This window comes from Microtus ochrogaster, linkage group LG4, assembly GCF_000317375.1.
Source record: "Microtus ochrogaster isolate Prairie Vole_2 linkage group LG4, MicOch1.0, whole genome shotgun sequence".
NCBI classification, from domain to species: Eukaryota; Metazoa; Chordata; class Mammalia; order Rodentia; family Cricetidae; genus Microtus; species Microtus ochrogaster.
Window position 1 is genome coordinate 53,637,580 of NC_022030.1, and position 17,544 is coordinate 53,655,123.

At 44.9% G+C, this 17,544-nt stretch overlaps 1 protein-coding gene across 3 annotated transcripts in view; it reads left to right on the plus strand.

The window, feature by feature from the left end:
• Epha4 (EPH receptor A4) overlaps positions 1–17,544 on the plus strand; it is a 144,678-nt gene that overhangs the window by 64,438 nt on the left and 62,696 nt on the right. For all 3 annotated transcript variants that reach the window (XM_005361557.2, XM_005361558.2, XM_026786217.1), the window contains exon 4: positions 2,912–3,067. In XM_005361557.2, coding sequence (XP_005361614.1) covers positions 2,912–3,067 — 156 coding nt within the window. The remainder of the gene's footprint in view (positions 1–2,911; positions 3,068–17,544) is intronic.

Consider the following 17,544-nt stretch of genomic DNA (forward strand, 5'->3'; position numbering starts at 1 on the left):
CTCCCCATTCACTGAAAGGCACCCCCTCCCAATTCACTGAAAGGCACCCCCTCCCCATTCACTGAAAGGCACCCCCTCCCCATTCACTGAAAGGCTGGTGCAATCAATGCTCAGCTTTAACAAATGTGCAGAAACACCTTCCAGTAGGAGTGTTGTGAGCTCCCGATGAATTTTGCAACTAGAATTTATCTTATTAGAATGCCACGCCCTTCCCGCCCCCTCTCAGCTCTGAATGTGGTGTGTTCACATCCTACTGCTTGGTCACTGACTAATTTCTATCAATTATCACCTTCTCCTTTCACTGTGCAGCTTAAGATTTTAGATAAAAGTGAAAGTGTGCGTGAATTAGCCGGGAATGTGCAGTGTATACTCAAAGATGTTAAAATCGTTTGTGTCTTGTTGGTAGTTATACCACAAGTTGCCTCCAGTTGCTTGTGTCTTCTGTGACTCACTGAGTGACAGGGGACTCAGGGAGTTTGTGTCCATGTTTAGAGTCTCTTCTTGTTTGATGCGGGACCATACAGTTTGATTTTTCGGCTTCTTCCCAAGGTCTGGGTTGCAGTTTTTTATGAAAACCCTCGGGCCATCTTAAACATGACCAAAAGCACCTTGCAAGCTGAACCTTATCTAATTATGGGATGCCTGTGAACTTGGGAGACACATAAATCACAGTCACCAAAGCAATTTGTTTGTCTAAGGTGCTTCGGTCCAGTGAAAGACGGAAAGCAAATAAGGGAGAGGTTGATCTGGGAGCACTGTTATTGTCGGTGCTCCACAGACCATAAAGTTTTAGCTCGTTGCGGGAGACTCCATAAACAAGTTTAGCTAATGGGAATGAAGTAACTGTGTGTGTGCCTTCCTGAGCACCCACTGGAGTCCCTCTCCACTTGTCATTGTGGATGATGATAAAGAAGAAAATGCTAGCAGGCCAGGCCAGAGGGTGAGGGGTGGGCTTCAGAGGGTGAGGGGTGGGCTTCAGAGGATGCTGTGTAGAAGGGAGGCTTCATGGACAAACGGAGCAGCTCTCTATGGCCGCGGGTCTCTACAATACTATTTGCACAGAAAACCCAGCATGTGTGGACGCTCAGACATCTGTTCCTTTCAGACAGGTCCCCGAGTGGCCACGGTGGCTGATCTCTTGCATTTTAGGCTAGTGAAAGGCATGCAAGGGGATCCCTCATCCAGATGGGGCTTTGATAGTATTGACATGATCTGAGAACATGATAGATGAAGCCAGCATTGAGAAAACCATGCTGGGAAAATTGTGGGCAGCTCATTTTCTTTTCCAACCTCAGACGGTCGGGAATAACTTAATTATCATTGTCCTTATCTGTGACCTTAATACCTGATGGCACTGGTCTGCTTATTTTAGGTTGAGATAGGCTTGGGGGGTAATCATGAAGAGTGGGGAGGAAGAAGAGGGGAAGGGAGCGAAGCCCTATTAATTAATTTTTATGATGAGGTTTTGCAGCATTATTGAATTTTTCCACATTACTGAAAGTGGTCCTCAGTGTCCGTGGGATGTTTATAAAGATGAGATCATGGAAAGCGGGTCAGGTGCATTAAAGAACTGTAGGAACCTGTGTTCTCTGTATTCACCTCTTGAGAGGTGCTCATGGCAGGGGAGAGGGTGTGGGCTAAAAATGGAGCAGGGAAATAAGGAGGGCCTCTCATACTTGAGAATAAACACCACTTATTAATTTTTTTTTTTTTTTTTTTTTTGGTTTTTCGAGACAGGGTGTCTCTGTATAGCTTTGGAGCCTGTCCTGGAACTAGCTCTTATAGACCAGGCTAGCCTCGAACTCACAGAGATCCACCTGCTTCTGCCTCCCCAGTGCTGGGATTAAAGGTGAGCGCCACCACCGCCTGGCCTGTTAGCCGGTTTTTAAGTAAGCTACTTATCCTATACTAGTCCAGAGTCTAGCTTCAAGTCATCTTTGTGTTGTCCTGAAAGCGAATGGCTCATGCCTTACAAGCTCGTGTCTTTCATGAATGCCTTTGTTGGGTTTTCAATCTGATTCTCTGTTAGACATAATTAGAAAATAGCCACCAACCAATTGTTTTGTTTTGTTTGGTAGCATTTGAACACATACATTTCCATCTGGTTGATTCAATAAAAGACCTCCCCCCAAACACACACACACACACACACACACACACACACACACACACAGACTTATAAAATCCAAAGTAAGTGACTGAAAATCCAGGTTCTGGGGAGCTGTACACTTAGCGGTCAAAGATGGCCACTGAAACTTAACCAGGCCTAAGGTCCTAAAAGGACAATTACCTGGTGGAAGCTGGATTCTTCCTTTCAAAGGTGCCTCTAGTGCTTTGTAAGGGGGCTACAGTAAGATTGATCAGGATAATGCCTCTAATGGTTGCTGCCTTCCAGAGAGACGCCAGTAAACTTTCATTGTACTGCACTTGATCACACTAGTTTTTAAAGCAGTGTCCTTTAGAGGCTCCTTGACACATAACCAGAATTGCCAGTGAGCCTTAAAGAGAAGCCGATGCTGGGTGTGTGGCCGAGTTGCTAGAATGCTTACCCAGTAAGGAGAAAGCTCTGGGTTTGATCCCCAGCCATCAGGAGGTAGAGGCAGAAGGAGAAGACATTGAAGGCCGGCCACTCTCAGCTACATAGAAAGCTTGGCTGGGGTTTACACGAGACCATGAAACCCTGTCAGTTCATGTTTTGGGTTGTTTTGCCCTGCATTTCAAGCCGGGTAATCCCTAAGATGAACAACACCCCCTCACCACACACACACACACACACACACACACACACACACACACACACACACACACACACACCTTTTCTGCCGTCCAGGGAATGCTTGCCCATTTTGCTTTGATGTTCCAGCAGCGGTTCATGTTTGTTTGTTTTTTTCTTTTTCCTCTTTCCCCGTAGCTTGCAAAATTGGATATTACAAAGCTCTCTCCACGGACGCCACCTGTGCCAAGTGTCCACCCCACAGCTACTCCGTCTGGGAAGGAGCCACCTCGTGCACCTGTGACCGAGGCTTCTTTAGAGCCGACAACGACGCTGCGTCTATGCCCTGCACCCGTAAGTGCTTTGCTTGTCTCCTGCGACGTCAGCAGCTTTCATTACCACCTAGCAGGGTGCTGCCAGGACTTTTCCCAGGATAACCTTGCAGGGGGCAAATTAGATAGCAAGCGCACATCCCCTTGCTATCATAGCAGGAAGCGTGCTTAGGAAAAGAAAGCCCCCCCCCCCCCAACTCTTTCTGGTCGCCTTCACAATGCACAGCTGCCACAGACTACTTTGTGGAGCAAAGATTGAGTGTTTAGGTTGTCTGACAGTGTAATTACAGCGGGGAATGGAATTTATAAATGGCCTTACCGTTGCGTTCGAGGGCTGGGGGGGAGACCTGACAACCACAGGAGGAAGAGGGAGCGGACCAGGATTTGGGGACGTGTTTCAGTCCTGTACGAGGCCGTTCGGAGTGCTCTGAGGTCATTGCTTGGGTTTTCATTTTACCTCTTCCTGCTTTCATCACAGTTCTGTGTTCATAACACTTAGGCCAGGGCCCTAATAAATGCTGATTTCGTATGAGGCACTTAATAAAGGCTGGCCTAATGAATAGATGGTGTTGGCAAGCCCGATGTGAAGCTGGACCAGGAAACCTCTTCTCACACTTTATTTGGACAATGTTCCCAAGGTGTTGCCACAGACCTTGCCTTGGCTGTGACCTTGAGCAAGGCAGAAATGATAGGGACCCCCCCCCCCCGATATTTCAGTCATATTTCACACTAGTACTGTCTTTCAGCACACATCCTGGTCATGTGGCATACAGGACTTACTTGCAGTTTAAAGTTAGTTTCTCAACTTTGGTTTACTGGCAGAATGGCTGCTTAGCCTCTGACGTCTTAATTTTCCTCTCTGTCGAATGGCGCTAATCAGCACATGTTATATATCTTCATTCAGAAAAGCTCCACATTTAAAGATTTGGGGGATTTCTGTGATATTTGCATATACACAGAGTTACTGTTTGGAATGAGTCCCAAGTCTAAATACGTGTTATCCTCATAGCTTGATGGTAACTTTATATTCAGTGTATCTCTGTTTTCACGGAAGTCTCTCACATGAGGTCAGCTGTGGAATTTGTCCCCTTTATCACGTCTCTCTCCTAAAAAGGCCCCAGGTTCTAGAGCACTTTGGGATTTGTGGGTTAGAAACGCTCCCTCTCTGTCTCCCTCAGGTCTGTTGTTATTAGATATTCTCGTATTGGTGTGTGTCAGTCATGTGTAAAAACAATTTTACTCTTTAGGTTTTACTATTATTATTATGACTGTTAATTATTTTGATTTTTTTAACTGCTGTAAATTACAGATGGACCAGACTGGGCTGGCATCACTGAATATAGATGCCATTCCTGGCTTTTGATCCACCAAAAACTTCAGGGAGTTTATTCTGTAGCATGATCAGGAACCACCCTTAGTAGGAGAAAAGAGAGAGGTTTCAGGTCCACCCCTCTCAGTGAACTTTTATGACATAAGGACTCTCTCTATTTCTGGAAAAAGACATCATGACTGTAGGCAGACACTTGTCTCCTGCCCACCAGTTCCCAAATAACCAACCCAGAGATGTATATTAATTATAAATGTTTCGATGGTGGCTCAGGTTTCTTACTGGCTAACTCTACATATAACTTAACCCATTTCTAATAATTTGTATGTTGCCACATGCCCCATGGCTTACTGGCATCTTACTCTTCTGAAGGCTGCTGGTGTCTCCAACTCTGTCTCTTTGCTTGGATCTCTAACCTAGCTATAATTTGCCCTGCCACAGGCCAAAGACGCTTCCTTATTAACCAATGATAATAAAACATCTTTACAGTCTACAGGGGGGCATCCCACATCATATGACCACAGCAGCTCTTATAAAGGAAAACATTTAATTTTGGAGTGGAGGCTCCCTTATAAGTTTAGAGGTTTAGTCCATTACCATAATAGTGGGAAGCAAGGCAGCAGGCAGGCAGACGTGGTGCTAGAGAAGGGGCTGAGAGTTCTTACATCTTGACTCTCAGGCAACAGGAAGTGATGTGTCTCACTGGGTATGGCTTGAACGTATATGAGACCTCAAAGCCAGCCCCCACAGTGACACTTCCTCCAATCAGGCCACATCTCCCTGTGGCCTCTCTTTAAGGACCATTTTCTTTCAGATCACCACAAGGGCCGACTGTTGGAGTGATGGGAGCACTAAACCCAGGTGACGTGCCCAGCACATCCAACTTTCCCACGTACTCACATTGTAGAGACAGTTAATTAAGGTAGGGCTTCTTGGTTCTAAACCAGGTAGCTGCTAGCACCGAGACACCCCTGACCAGCACAGAGATGGAGCTGCACAAACTGGAAACTTACAGTATGACCTCCTGGAAGGTTCTAGTACCTGGTTTCCGAGATCCAGCATTAAACTTGTAGGATTAAGGAGTGCAAAGGGAAACTTTACAGCTTCCATAACAGCTAGGATCTTTCTTTTACCACCCTCTTTTTTTTTTTTTTAATGCCTTCCTAGACCAAGTTCTTTCCCTGTCTGGTTCCCCCGCCCCCCAACACACACTCTTTTCTTATTTTATTTTTTTAACCTGATCGAATCCTGAGTTTTTCAGTATTTTTATTCTATGTTAAGCTCTTAAGAATGAGTTTCCTGCCGCCCCCCCATCTCCGCTCACTACCAAACAACTTAAGTGCTGGGAACTGGGGGCACAAGAGCAAGTTGAAGAGGAAGTATTTTGGGCTGATGTTTACATAATGGCCCTTTATGTGTATGAGGGACCCCACCTACTCGCCACACAGACTCTTGCCTTCTGGGTAAGGTTTGCCTGGGTTGTGAATGTCAGGAAACAGTATGGGTGCTTTTTCTTCTCCTGATTCTGATGTGTTATCTAGCTTTCTAGAAGCCATGTGCCAATGTAGTGAGTGCTAGTTGGTGCTTGGGAGTGTAGCCCACCTCCAGAGATTGCCATGTGTGTGCTAAATTGGGCTATTTGCCATAGGCATCACACCTATGTGAAATTTTATATTTTGGGAGAAATAAATTGTCAGCTTTATTCTGAATAAGCCAATGAAAAACAAACTGGTTTTTAAACTCATGAATTGAAACCCAAATTTTAAAGGTTTGATATGACTTTCCTGTTTTTCTCCCCCTGAGTCCGTGTTCTCCAAGATTAACAAGCAAGGGGGTGGGCATTTTGAGTTGTGAGGAAATGTTGGGAGGGGTTCCTTTCTTCCCACCTTGAATTCCTCCCTCTCCTCTGTGCTCTGAGGTCTCTTGCTTAGTGCTTGGGCCATCATTGTATCCTGCTGATTCTCCCAGGGCTTCTATGACGTGTTCACAGACTTCGCAGCCAGCTAGAACCCCCTCACACCAAGTTTGTGACTAAGAGTGTTTAATGTCTCCAAGTCCCTTCTCTGTGAAGTAGATTCTCACTATCTAAGCTTATGGCTGCTTTTAAAAGTAATTAAGACAATATTTGTGAAAGCCTGACACATGGTGGGAACCTGAGAAGTCTTTGTCCTTTTTTTAAATCTTTATTTGGTCACATAAGTCCTTGGCCAACCCCCTCTCAGGAGGGAGCACTACCCTTCACGAATGCCAGTGATTTGTGCCCTGACAACACAATTAAATTATTCGGTGGCTACAACTGCACCCCAGGTAGGTCTGAAGAATCTGACTTTAATCCTGTTGTACAGCGAAGATGAATATCACATATTTATAGAGTTAATTTTTTTTTAAATTTTACTTATTATATAAACCTTGGGAGCCCTCCTTCGAGAGAGGGACCCTTGGGGGGCAGACGGTCTGTATTATTAGATGAGACATTCTGTTGAAAGCGGAGTGGCGACTTGTTGTTTGATCTGTAGTCAGTAGGAGCATGGAAAGTCGTGCGTGAGCTTTCAACTTTCCTTTCAGGTGCTCATTTGTGTCCTTCACACTGCTAGAGCCGAGCAGCCACACGGGGCTGCTCCAGTCACTGTTAGATACCAGCATGGACATAGATAGATGTCTCTCACTTTGCAGAAGGTTCCAGTCTACAGCCATTGGGTAGATGCTTCCATAGAGGAAACCGTGGGAGTTCCTCCAAGAAGCCCTTGTTCAGATAACCCACTGGACAAATCCTCCCCATTCCTAGCTTTATCGGATTCTCTTGACGAGATGTGGGGATGGAAGGGAACATAAACATCGGGGGACCCTTTCAAACGAATTCCAGCCCCTAATCAGTCCTTCCCAGTTGGTTAAGCCAGGTGACAAACCCAATTCCCCTGTGCTGACAGCCATGATAATCAGGCACCTTCTTTGTTCATTATGCTGTCTTTAACCCCCAGCATTCTTATGCAGCCCGGCATTTAGTGATCGCTCACTGTGACGGCACACTAATGAAGAAATAAAACACACTCTCCGAGCGCATTCTTCTAGCCAAAGTGAGACTCTGCTCCAGTGGCTTGTAAAATCAGGTTTTTGTTCACCTGGGGGACGATTAGACCAGGTAAAGACAAGTCGCACCAACTAATTCAGAAGAAGACACCTAGAAGTTTGTACTGTCACCGCCACTGGGGAAAATGAGGAAAATTAATAGTAATACACTTTGGTTTTGGAGGACTTTTGAGGGAACCTCTGGTTACCCTAAAGTGAGTAGATAGGGTTCAGACAGACTGAGATGTAACAATCTGAATATTTAAGATGTATCTCATACCTGTTTCAAAGAAGGGAGCCTAGTGCTAAAGGTTGATACTAGTATTTATTATTATTATTATTATTATCATTATTATTATCATTATTATTATTATTTCTCCTCTTTCCCACTTCTGGGGATTGAACCCTGGGCCATGCATATGCTAAACGAGAGCTCTGCAGTTGAGCCAGCCAGTCAGCTCTTTTCAGAAACAGGATTTTCTTAAATTATGTGGACTAGCCTCAGACTCATGATCCCTTTGCTTGATGCCCCCAGCTTCAATAATTCAAGATCATAGGGGAATTGCCACCATACCCAGCCATAGCAGTGTCTACTCTACACATCACGTGGAAGACATGAGAGCCACTTAGGCGTTGGTGGGGCAGGCGTCAGGCCTGGAATTCTGAATTTCTGACAAGTTCACAGGTGACCCAAGGTCACCTGGTGGGTGCACCAGTGATCCCTGGGGTCTGAGTTCTCTGAAGGGTAGGAGCTCAGGGATTCTCTTTCATGTCTGCGGCTTTCAGCTTGTGGGAACTGGAAGGCTGCTTCGAGGATGCAGAATATTTGCCCTGAATGGAAATCAATTCGTTCATTTGTCTCTTTCTGGAAAAAAAAAAAAAAAACCCACCCAACCCGGCTGGAGGCCGTACAACCACTGGAGGCCTCACTGTATGCATGGTTTTGGCTTTGGTTTTTGTGGTCCTTTCAAATTCCCTGGAAATTGATGTAGAGAGTGGAAATGTTAAATACTTCTCGCACATTCCCTCACAGGTCTGCCCCATCGAAGGAGAAAGGCACTGTGGTTTGCTGGCAATATTATTGTCTGTAGACAGAGACCTTAAGAAAGCAGTGGACCTCAGGATTGAATTTAAGTTCATGCTCTCCCCAGCAATATCTATATCTATCTATATCTATATATATATTTTTTTGAGGCCCAGGGTCTTATAGCCCAGTCTGGCCTTGAACTCTCTCTTGTTGCCTGAGGATGACCTTAAATTCTTTCTGGTCCTCTACCTCCCACTTGCTGAGATGATGGCATACCACACTCTGGAATGGCTATTTAATAATAATAATAATAATAATAATAATAATAATAATAATAATAAACAAAAGGCACGTCTTATAACTAAGCTACCTAGTAGCCTCTTTTCCCCTTAAATTTCCCTTTCCCTTCTGGAATGCAGTCTGGCTTTCTTCAATGCTGGGAAGGCTCCTGTGCAAGAACAGGAAGTCCTGTATGACCTTAGTGCTTAGCTGGTGTTCAGAGATTGTAGAGAGGCACTGAGCCAATATTATGTGTAAGTTAACTGCAACTTCTGATACATTTCAAAATATGTGAGCAATTACCTTACAGAGTGAGTCGTTCGTTTTGGGTCCTCCTCCCCCCCCCCCCAATAAGCCCAACAACTGTTATTTTGCTACTTTGCTTAGCCCTGTTTGAAGAGTCCGTTTCTGTGGCCTTCGGTTGAAAATTCATTCTTGTGCTTCTGCTGTGTGTGCCACTTGTTTGGTAAAATTTATCAGTGTCAGAGTTCATGGGATTCTGCAGATGAGAGACTAGACTTTCCATTGCCAACCTGAAGGGCCTCTCTGTTTCCATCTCCACGTAAATGGCCTTCAGTATCTCCATCAGCTGTCCAAACAGACTGATTGACTAATACTTCTTGTCTTAAATATTCCCAGCATCGCAGCTTTTAAGACAATTTACACTGGAAAAGCTCAAGACTAAATGAGCAGAAATTTGTCTAGATCTAGGCTGAAGGGTTCTGATTTGAGGAAGCTTTCTGAAGGTTGAGGGTATCAAGAACGTGAACCGACCAAGGGTGCTCCAAGCATGGGATGAATGGTACCAGCTTGTCTTCCTGGTCCCCTCCTCTAATTGGATTGAGCGTGCTGCTGTATCTCCTCGAGAAAGTGTATTGTTTTAGAAACCACCATTTCAGTTCTATTACTCAGAGCCCTCCCGTCTAATGCCGGCTGGCAGTTATCAACATAATGAAGCATAATGAAATGACGAGCAATCTTCAGTGGAAACCCAGCGTCGGTCCCACCGGTGCCGTGTGACTGTGTGGTTAAAATCTGAATGCAAATTAAAATAACACCGTCCTTACTCGCTTCCAAGGTCAGAAGAAAGCCTTTTTTTTTCTTCTTTTTTTTTCTTTCTGAAAAGTGGTCTATTTTGGACAATGTTATCAATCTTCAAACAAGCTCTTGAAGGTGCCCCCAGATGCTCAGTTCAATTATTCCCCCACTTGGAAAGATTTATATATTTAGCAGTCTGGCTTAGGGATTTGGGGAGGTGTGTCTAGAATAAGGCTTTGATGTCTAAACCGTAGGATAAAAGGCATCCTTCAGTTTCAAGTTTAGTACATCTTGTGCCCCCCCCCCCACACACACATCTGTATTTCTTTTTACTTTGGAGCAGCAAATAGCTAATATTGTAATGAGGGGGAGTGGCCACTGTGTGGTGAAAATGGGCCACAGCAGTTTGCTGAGAGTGAGGACAAAATCCCCAACTGTGAATGGCAGTTTCAGGAGGCCCATTGGATAATCTTTAACTTTTTCTGTCGTCTGTGCTATCAATCCCTTTTGTATGAAAACTCGAATTTTAAGATTTCCAGGGGAATTTCTTCATCTCATATATCAAACTCATAGTATAGTAGTATAAGTTGTTGATCAGATGGATGTCCAATGGAAACACTTACTCCCCGCCATGACGGCTGTGTTTTAGTTCACAATGTACCCTCCCACTGCTTTTCCTCACTCTGGCAATCTGGCAAATGTGGCAAAGCAGCAATGTGATGATCCAGAACAGCTGTCGTCCTGTTCCGTTTGTAGACCACTTGCTCTAAAGCCCAAGGTCCTTGTTTCTTCCCCAGTAGCTGCCTCTTGGCACTGTGAAGACAGAGCAAGTGGAGGGTTCTTCCATGAGGACAATTAGAGTTGAGGTAGTTGAGAGGGACGCACGGGAAAGATGGCTCAGTGGCTAAGGCACTTGCCACTCAAACTCTGAGGACCTGCGTTCCTTCCTTGAACCATATTTAAAAAGCCAGGGGTATGCCAGGCTGTGGTGGCGCATGCCTTGAATCCCAGCACTCGGGAGTCAGAGGCAGGCGGATCTCCGTGAGTTCGAGGCCAGCCTGGTCTACAGAGCTATTTTCAGGACAGGCTTCAAAGCTACAGAGAAACCCTGTCTAAAAAAAAAGAAAAAAGAAAAAAAAAAAAAGAAAAAAAAGAAAAGGAAAGAAAAAAGCCAGGGGCGATGGATGGCAGTGCAGTTTGGAGGAGCTGAGAAAGCCTTATCAATCTGCTCTTCACTGGCCAAGCTATCTAGCCTAGTCTTGTCTGCGAGCCTTAGGCCACCCTTCAAATCAGGGTGCCTAACCACCAAGGAGCTCTAAGGTTGACCTGACCGCCCCACAAGGACTGAATGATTGTGCGCTGACTAGCTGTTTGAAGACTTTGAAACTGTCACGCTCTTCCATAAAGATCGCTTACCACCGCATCGCCTCTTCCTCTCTGACCTACTTTTCCATTGCGCAGGAATAAGCAACGTACTGCATACTCCAGGAGGAAGTGCCTAGGTGTGAGGAACGTTCATCTTTGCTCCTGCAAAAGGCTCGGCTAATCTGCCATCGCCATTTAGCCAGGTTATTACAGTTTTTCTACCACCATGAATAATTAGGAGTGGCTTGCCATTAAGCAAGCCCCACCATTTCTGGATGCCATCCCTGACACTCCCCACCGAAGCCATACAGCGGTTACGCGCAGCATGCTTCTTTGAAATGGGGTCAATTATGCATTTTTCTGAGCTCCCCTGGGGTGAGAACCTAGGATCTTTTTTGCTACCAGCAGTGTGATTTTCTCTTTGCCTGGATGGCTCTGCCTGCTACCTAGGACCCTGGAAAGATGGGCCGAGGACAGAGTTTCATCTAGGAGATGTAACTGCTCTGCTTGCCCCCGCCTATGATCTTCCACGAGGGAAGGGGCCTTTACTGGAAGCTCTAAGTACCTTGTGGTGTAGAAGTGGTGAAGCCTAGAGCACTGGCAGAAAAGTAATGCCAGCTAGCCATTTTCCTGAAGGGCGGTGGACTTAGAGAAATTGAACTCTGGGGTAAGCTGAGAGAATTAGAAGTGTTCCCATTTGTTCCAAAAGGGAATTCATAGCTAAGCGGCACTGTTTTCTGTCTCTTTGAGATACTGAGGGGATCTGAATCTCTGATAAAGCTAGAACCAGCTTGTTCTGTTAATTTGGTTGAATTGCTTAGCTTGCCTGCCTCCCTTCCTTCCTCCTTCCTTCTTTCGTGTTCTCTCTCTCTCTCTCTCTCTCTCTCTCTCTCTCTCTCTCTCTCTCTCTCTGTAGGTCAAAGGTCAACATGGGTATCTTCTGTCACTCTGCATGTTACTCTTTGCCACAAGGTGTCACTAAACATAGAGTTCAGCATTCCGGCAGGGCCGGATGACCAGCAGTCAGACTTTCCTTGGTCCTGTCCATTTCCAACACTCGTGTATACCTGAGAATCTACAACGTGCTTCAACTATATACTCTAGTCATCTCATATAACAAAACAAAATATTTAGCCAGTATTCCTGGAGAGGAGAAGGGCCAAATAGAAACAAGAGAAAGGCCTTGGCGGAATCCCAGCATTGACCTCTCTGAGAAGCTGAGACTGCTTCATGGCAGCAACAAGTGATGGATGTGTCCAAGTGGTTCAGTCTTAAAATTGTGGACAGCTCTGCCTTGGCGTTCATATTGTTCAAACACATAAACCGCTGTGATAAAAGGTTCTGCCCCATTCATAAATCTCAGAAGCAGTATCCCTGGATAGCAGTCTTTATGTAAACTAACCCAGCCATCAGGGTCAAGAGAAAGCCATTAGTGGTGGCCACATATACAGCTATCATGGGGGAAAGCAGAGGCTTCATTTCAAAGTCCAAACCTTTACACCCCCCCAACTGTTTATTCTGCCTTACAACCTGTCTTTCAGCCCGAGAGAGATTAACAACAAAAGCTTATCTGAAGGGTTGAAGGGCTTTCCAGTTAAGACACTGAAGTATTATTGACAGCCCAAAGTTGCACGTGCTCTGCGCAGCCATAAGAGATGGTACTGGAGCCCCAAAGTGCCTCTCCCTCAGAAGATAATGTCTTGGAACTCGTTGTCTTGGCGTTTCATCGGGTGACAGTTGCGCTCAAAGAAATTGATCATGTTAGGAGTTACATTTTCTACCCAGGCTCCTGGGATGTTCCTTGCTACTTCCAGAATTAATTTCATGGCTCAAGCCTTGAATTTTAAGATGGTGATTAGGAATCAGTTGAGTATTAAAAATCTGTCACAGGTCTGGATGCCACGGTGCCACAGGAGCCCTGGTACTGTGACATTCCTGTCAACTGATGGACTCCTTGTCTTGGTGACAAGCTAGAACTTCCTTTATCTAATATTTTAATATAAGGTTGCCCCTAATTTATTTATTTATTTTCCCGTCAGCCTTTGTGATACACACCCAGGCTATGGCCATGTTGTGCCTGATAAGGCGCTGGCACTACCCAGATAAAGGAGCCCCCACTTACTCACTATTAGGCTGCTAAATTCAGTAGTGTGCAATGTATCATGGGACTATAAACAATAAACCATGGACTGTGGCGAAAGCTAAGTAGGTAAAATACTTGTCTGTAAGCATGAGAACCTGAGTTCAATTTCCCAATCCCCCCTTTTTTCCTTGGTTTATTGTTTTGTTTTAAACAGTATGGTGGCATGCTCTTGTAATCCTAGCCCTTTGGCTCAGTGACCAGCCAACCTAACCTACTTGTTTAAATTCAGGCCAAATAAAGGATCTTATCTAAATTTCACAGTGGACAGCAGGAGAAGAAACACTCCACAGTTTGCTCTGGCTTCCACATGCGCCAACATGCACACCCCTCCACGTACGTGAATATACCCCCAAATAGTAATAAAGCGAGAACTAAGAATGGAAACTAATATTCTTGCAGGAAGGAAATAAAAAGGTTATGTGATGGGTGCCTCGGGGTCTGTTATCCCTTTGATTCCAGTTGTCAGAAGAAATTGAATTTTCGGGTTTGCGTGGAACTTTGCGCCATGTGTCGATGTGCCCGTTAAACCCGTATCCAAATGGGATCGTCATAGCTGAAGTGTTAATATCTTCCTTAAGAATTATGTCCGTTTCCAGTTCATAGGGGTTGGGTAGAGTGCACTAGATGTTGTATTGTGGCCTCGGCTCCCCACGGAATGAATTCACATCACGGTTGGACACGTTAAGAACCAGGTTCATGATGAACTAGCGGGTTTACATCGTGTGTATATTTGTGTATGCACAGGACGTGTGCACGATAATGTCATGCCACAGTAGACCAGAAGGGAACTGGAGTCACAGGCAGTTGGGAGCCACCCGACATGTGTGCTGGAAACCAAACCCAGGTCATCCGCATGAGAAGTACCCACTTAACCTCTGAGCCACCTCCATTGTATCTGCTGCCTTTTCCCAGAGGAGAGAACACACGCTTAGCAAAGGAGGAAGAAAATCTCTTTTGTGATATAACATGGTATTTTATGATACAACAGGATATGCTGTGATAACCCTTTGTATCTGCTATAATTTGGCTATAATTTCTTCGGGGCCTCTTACTGTCAAACCCTCGTCAACTGGATGTGGGCTGACATTCCACAAGAAAACAGTAATTACCCGTGGTAACACCTCTCGCTAGTACCTGCTAGGTGATGTGAAAAGCATTTCACGCCGCCGAAGGAAGTGATGTTCATTTAACTTCTCTACAGCGACGAGAAGTGCGGTGCCCATCTTCAGCAGAGCAGTGGGAAGTCATATTTCAGGCATTTCGTTCCATCCTCAGACAACGCAGGGGTGTGACTTCGACTTTAGAAATCGGTATTGTTCTTGACCTCCTAGTTTGGAGCTTCCTATATTGACTTATGCTGAGCTTAATGTCTATAGAATTATATAGAATTATGGGGGTACCCATATTTACTATGCCGTAGCAGAAACCTGACAAAAACAATTCATGGAAGGAAAGATTTACTGTGGCTCACGGTTAAGGGGGTACAGGTCCATCATGGTTGCAAGTCACAGGATTGAATCTTGGGGGTTGCAGCAAGGATAGGAGTTACATCTTGCAGCTGCCTGGAAGCAGGGGTCACCTTCAGGCTACAACTCGTAAAGCCTTCGCTCTGACATTCCTTTGTCCGGCAAGGCTTTACCCCTTTAAATGTCCCCCACACTTTCCCAAGTCACCAGCTCAAGACTTAAGTGTGCAAGCATGTAAGTATGTGGTGGTTCCACAGCATCAGAGACCTTCTTCTTCCTGGGAAGAAGGATTATCTAATTCAACAGTTCTCAACCTGTTGATGATCTTGACCCCTTGAGGTGGGGGCGGGGGTCAAGAGACGCTATCACAGAGGTTGCCTAAGGCCATCGGAAAACATGGATATTTACAACACGATTTATAGCAGTAGCAAAATTACAGCTATGACGTAGCAACCAAAATAATTTTATATATGATTAGGGGTCACCACAACATGAGGAACTGAATTATGAAGGTTGAAAACTACTGATAATCCCTCTAGGAATGACTGAGAAGCTATGGCCAATTTCAACTGCTGTTTACTTTTGCCAAGTTTTCTTGGGTACAGCTATACCCGATGGTGGAGATACTTGCTGTGGCTGCCGAGTGGTTGTCGCCAAGAGCATATGGCCCATAAAGGTTAAAATATTTACAATGCGGCTCTGCAATAAAACGTTCTCACAAAGAAAGAATGCTGACCCTGCTCGATTCATAAATTAAAGGTTCTTGCATTTGCCTTTTGTTTCTGGTAGTGTAGTTATTATCTGTGCCACTAAATTATATCAAAAACAAGAAGGGCATTCAAAATGTAAAATCTTGCAAAGAGTCTCACACACCAGCCCAGTTCTTGGGGTGCAGAGGCAGAATGTCGAGCCTGTGTGTGAAGGCCACGGGGAGATTTGCAAACTCGATTCAAAATGAAACAGAGCAGTGTCTCTTCCCTTACGAGCACTTCAGCATTTGATTATTTCATATTTAAAAATGGCTTAATTTGGTGATAAAAATAAAGTTACATGGGGGGAGGGGAGCTCTATTAAAATTCTATTAAAGGCAAATGCGAGGCTTCCTTTAGAAACGTTAGAATCCATTCCTTCCAGAGAGATTTGCGCTAGCTTCATGATAAATTATCACAGGAGAACAAAGCAGAAGAGAAAGTGGAGCCGTCAGCTCTGACTTGACAAAGCTTTAATTGACAGACCCCATTTTAAACTCCCAGGCGCAGTGGTTAGAAACGGAGTCCATAGGAACAGGTCGGAGCGGAGCCGGGTGCTTGCCCTGTAAACCCAATGCACGCATACTTCACGTTTAGATTCCCTTAGCCTGTTTCCTCTGCAAACCCTTCTTCCTATCCTATCACATGTGCATTAAAATGAGTCCAGGTGCTTTTTTCTCCCTCTCCTTTTTCATCCAGCAGGTGACGGAATGGAACAAGACACTCCGATATTTGTTAAATAAACAAGCACTCCACAGTCCCTCCAGTGTTAGTAATCATTGATACTGGTTACGTAGCCTTCCCCGGCCTTTTTTTTTTTTTTTTCCCAGCCTGGTTAGTCTGTGGGAGTGAGTTAGTGTGAGTGAACCTTCCAGGAGAAACTGAGTGGTGCAGCCTTAACTCAAGGAAGCCCGTTTTCATCTGTGTGTTACAAGTTACACTCGAGGACTTTGCTGTCCATCCATCTAGCCACTCATCAAACATTTATTGAGCTTTCTCTGAACTAGATATTAGGAAATAATGGTAGACAGGGGAAATGATGAGAACATTGATTCCCTCAAGGATGACTTAGACACAGGTGATAGATGGGGACAGATGTGCAGCGGCTCTGTCTGGTTAGGAAGAATCTGCCAGGCGTCGTAAGCGAACTGAGCCACGGAAACAAGGAACTGAAGTAGGCGTGGTACCGCTCTTGCTGCCAGCCCTGTATTCAGACTAATAGTGATAGGTGTTCGAAGATGCTTTGCTCCTCACAGAGACTCTTAGTGATCAATGTGTGCTCACTAAGAGTGGCAGGGGCAGAAAGACTAGAAAATTTGATTGCGTTCTGCAATAGCTTTTATTGATATAAAAGTCATGTAGTCCTCACTTTGCATCTGAGATTGGCTCTAGGACCCTCAGGGAAATCCAAGGATGGTCTCCCCACATCTAACATGATATGAACAACACCCTTTTCCCAGGTACTTTAAATATTCATTGGGCACTTTTAACTAATACAATATATTGCTGTGTACTGCTGTCTGCATAGTTATACATACTGTACTTTTTGGAATAATGAAAAGCAAAACAAAACAGTTAGCAGGCTGTTTAAGTTCATGAGACCACATTCTGTCTTGAATACTTACAACTCATTGGTTGGACCTCTGAAAGTGGACCGCGTGGGTCTAGCGAGCCCTACTGCACACTTGAACTGGAGACTTCACTTGCAGAAGGGCTTAATCTCTGACTGGGAAGGAGGGGCAGTCACCATCCGAGCGTGGTCACTGCTAGACACTTAGATACAAAACTTATGAGAGAATGGGACATGATTGTATATGGCCTGTTTATTGACTGAGAGTTTGTGTTTCTCAGCCCGCCTGGTTTCTCTGAGATGTCCCTGCAAAGAGTCAGAGTGGTGATGTTACATCTAACCAGGGACCTACATCGGCTTTGGCTATCTTCAAGTCCATCAATTTTTTTTTCTTAATTGTCTTGAGAAGAGAATTTTTCTTTTCTGAGGAAGCCGTGGCCCTTCACTAGACAGGAGGAACACACCCATT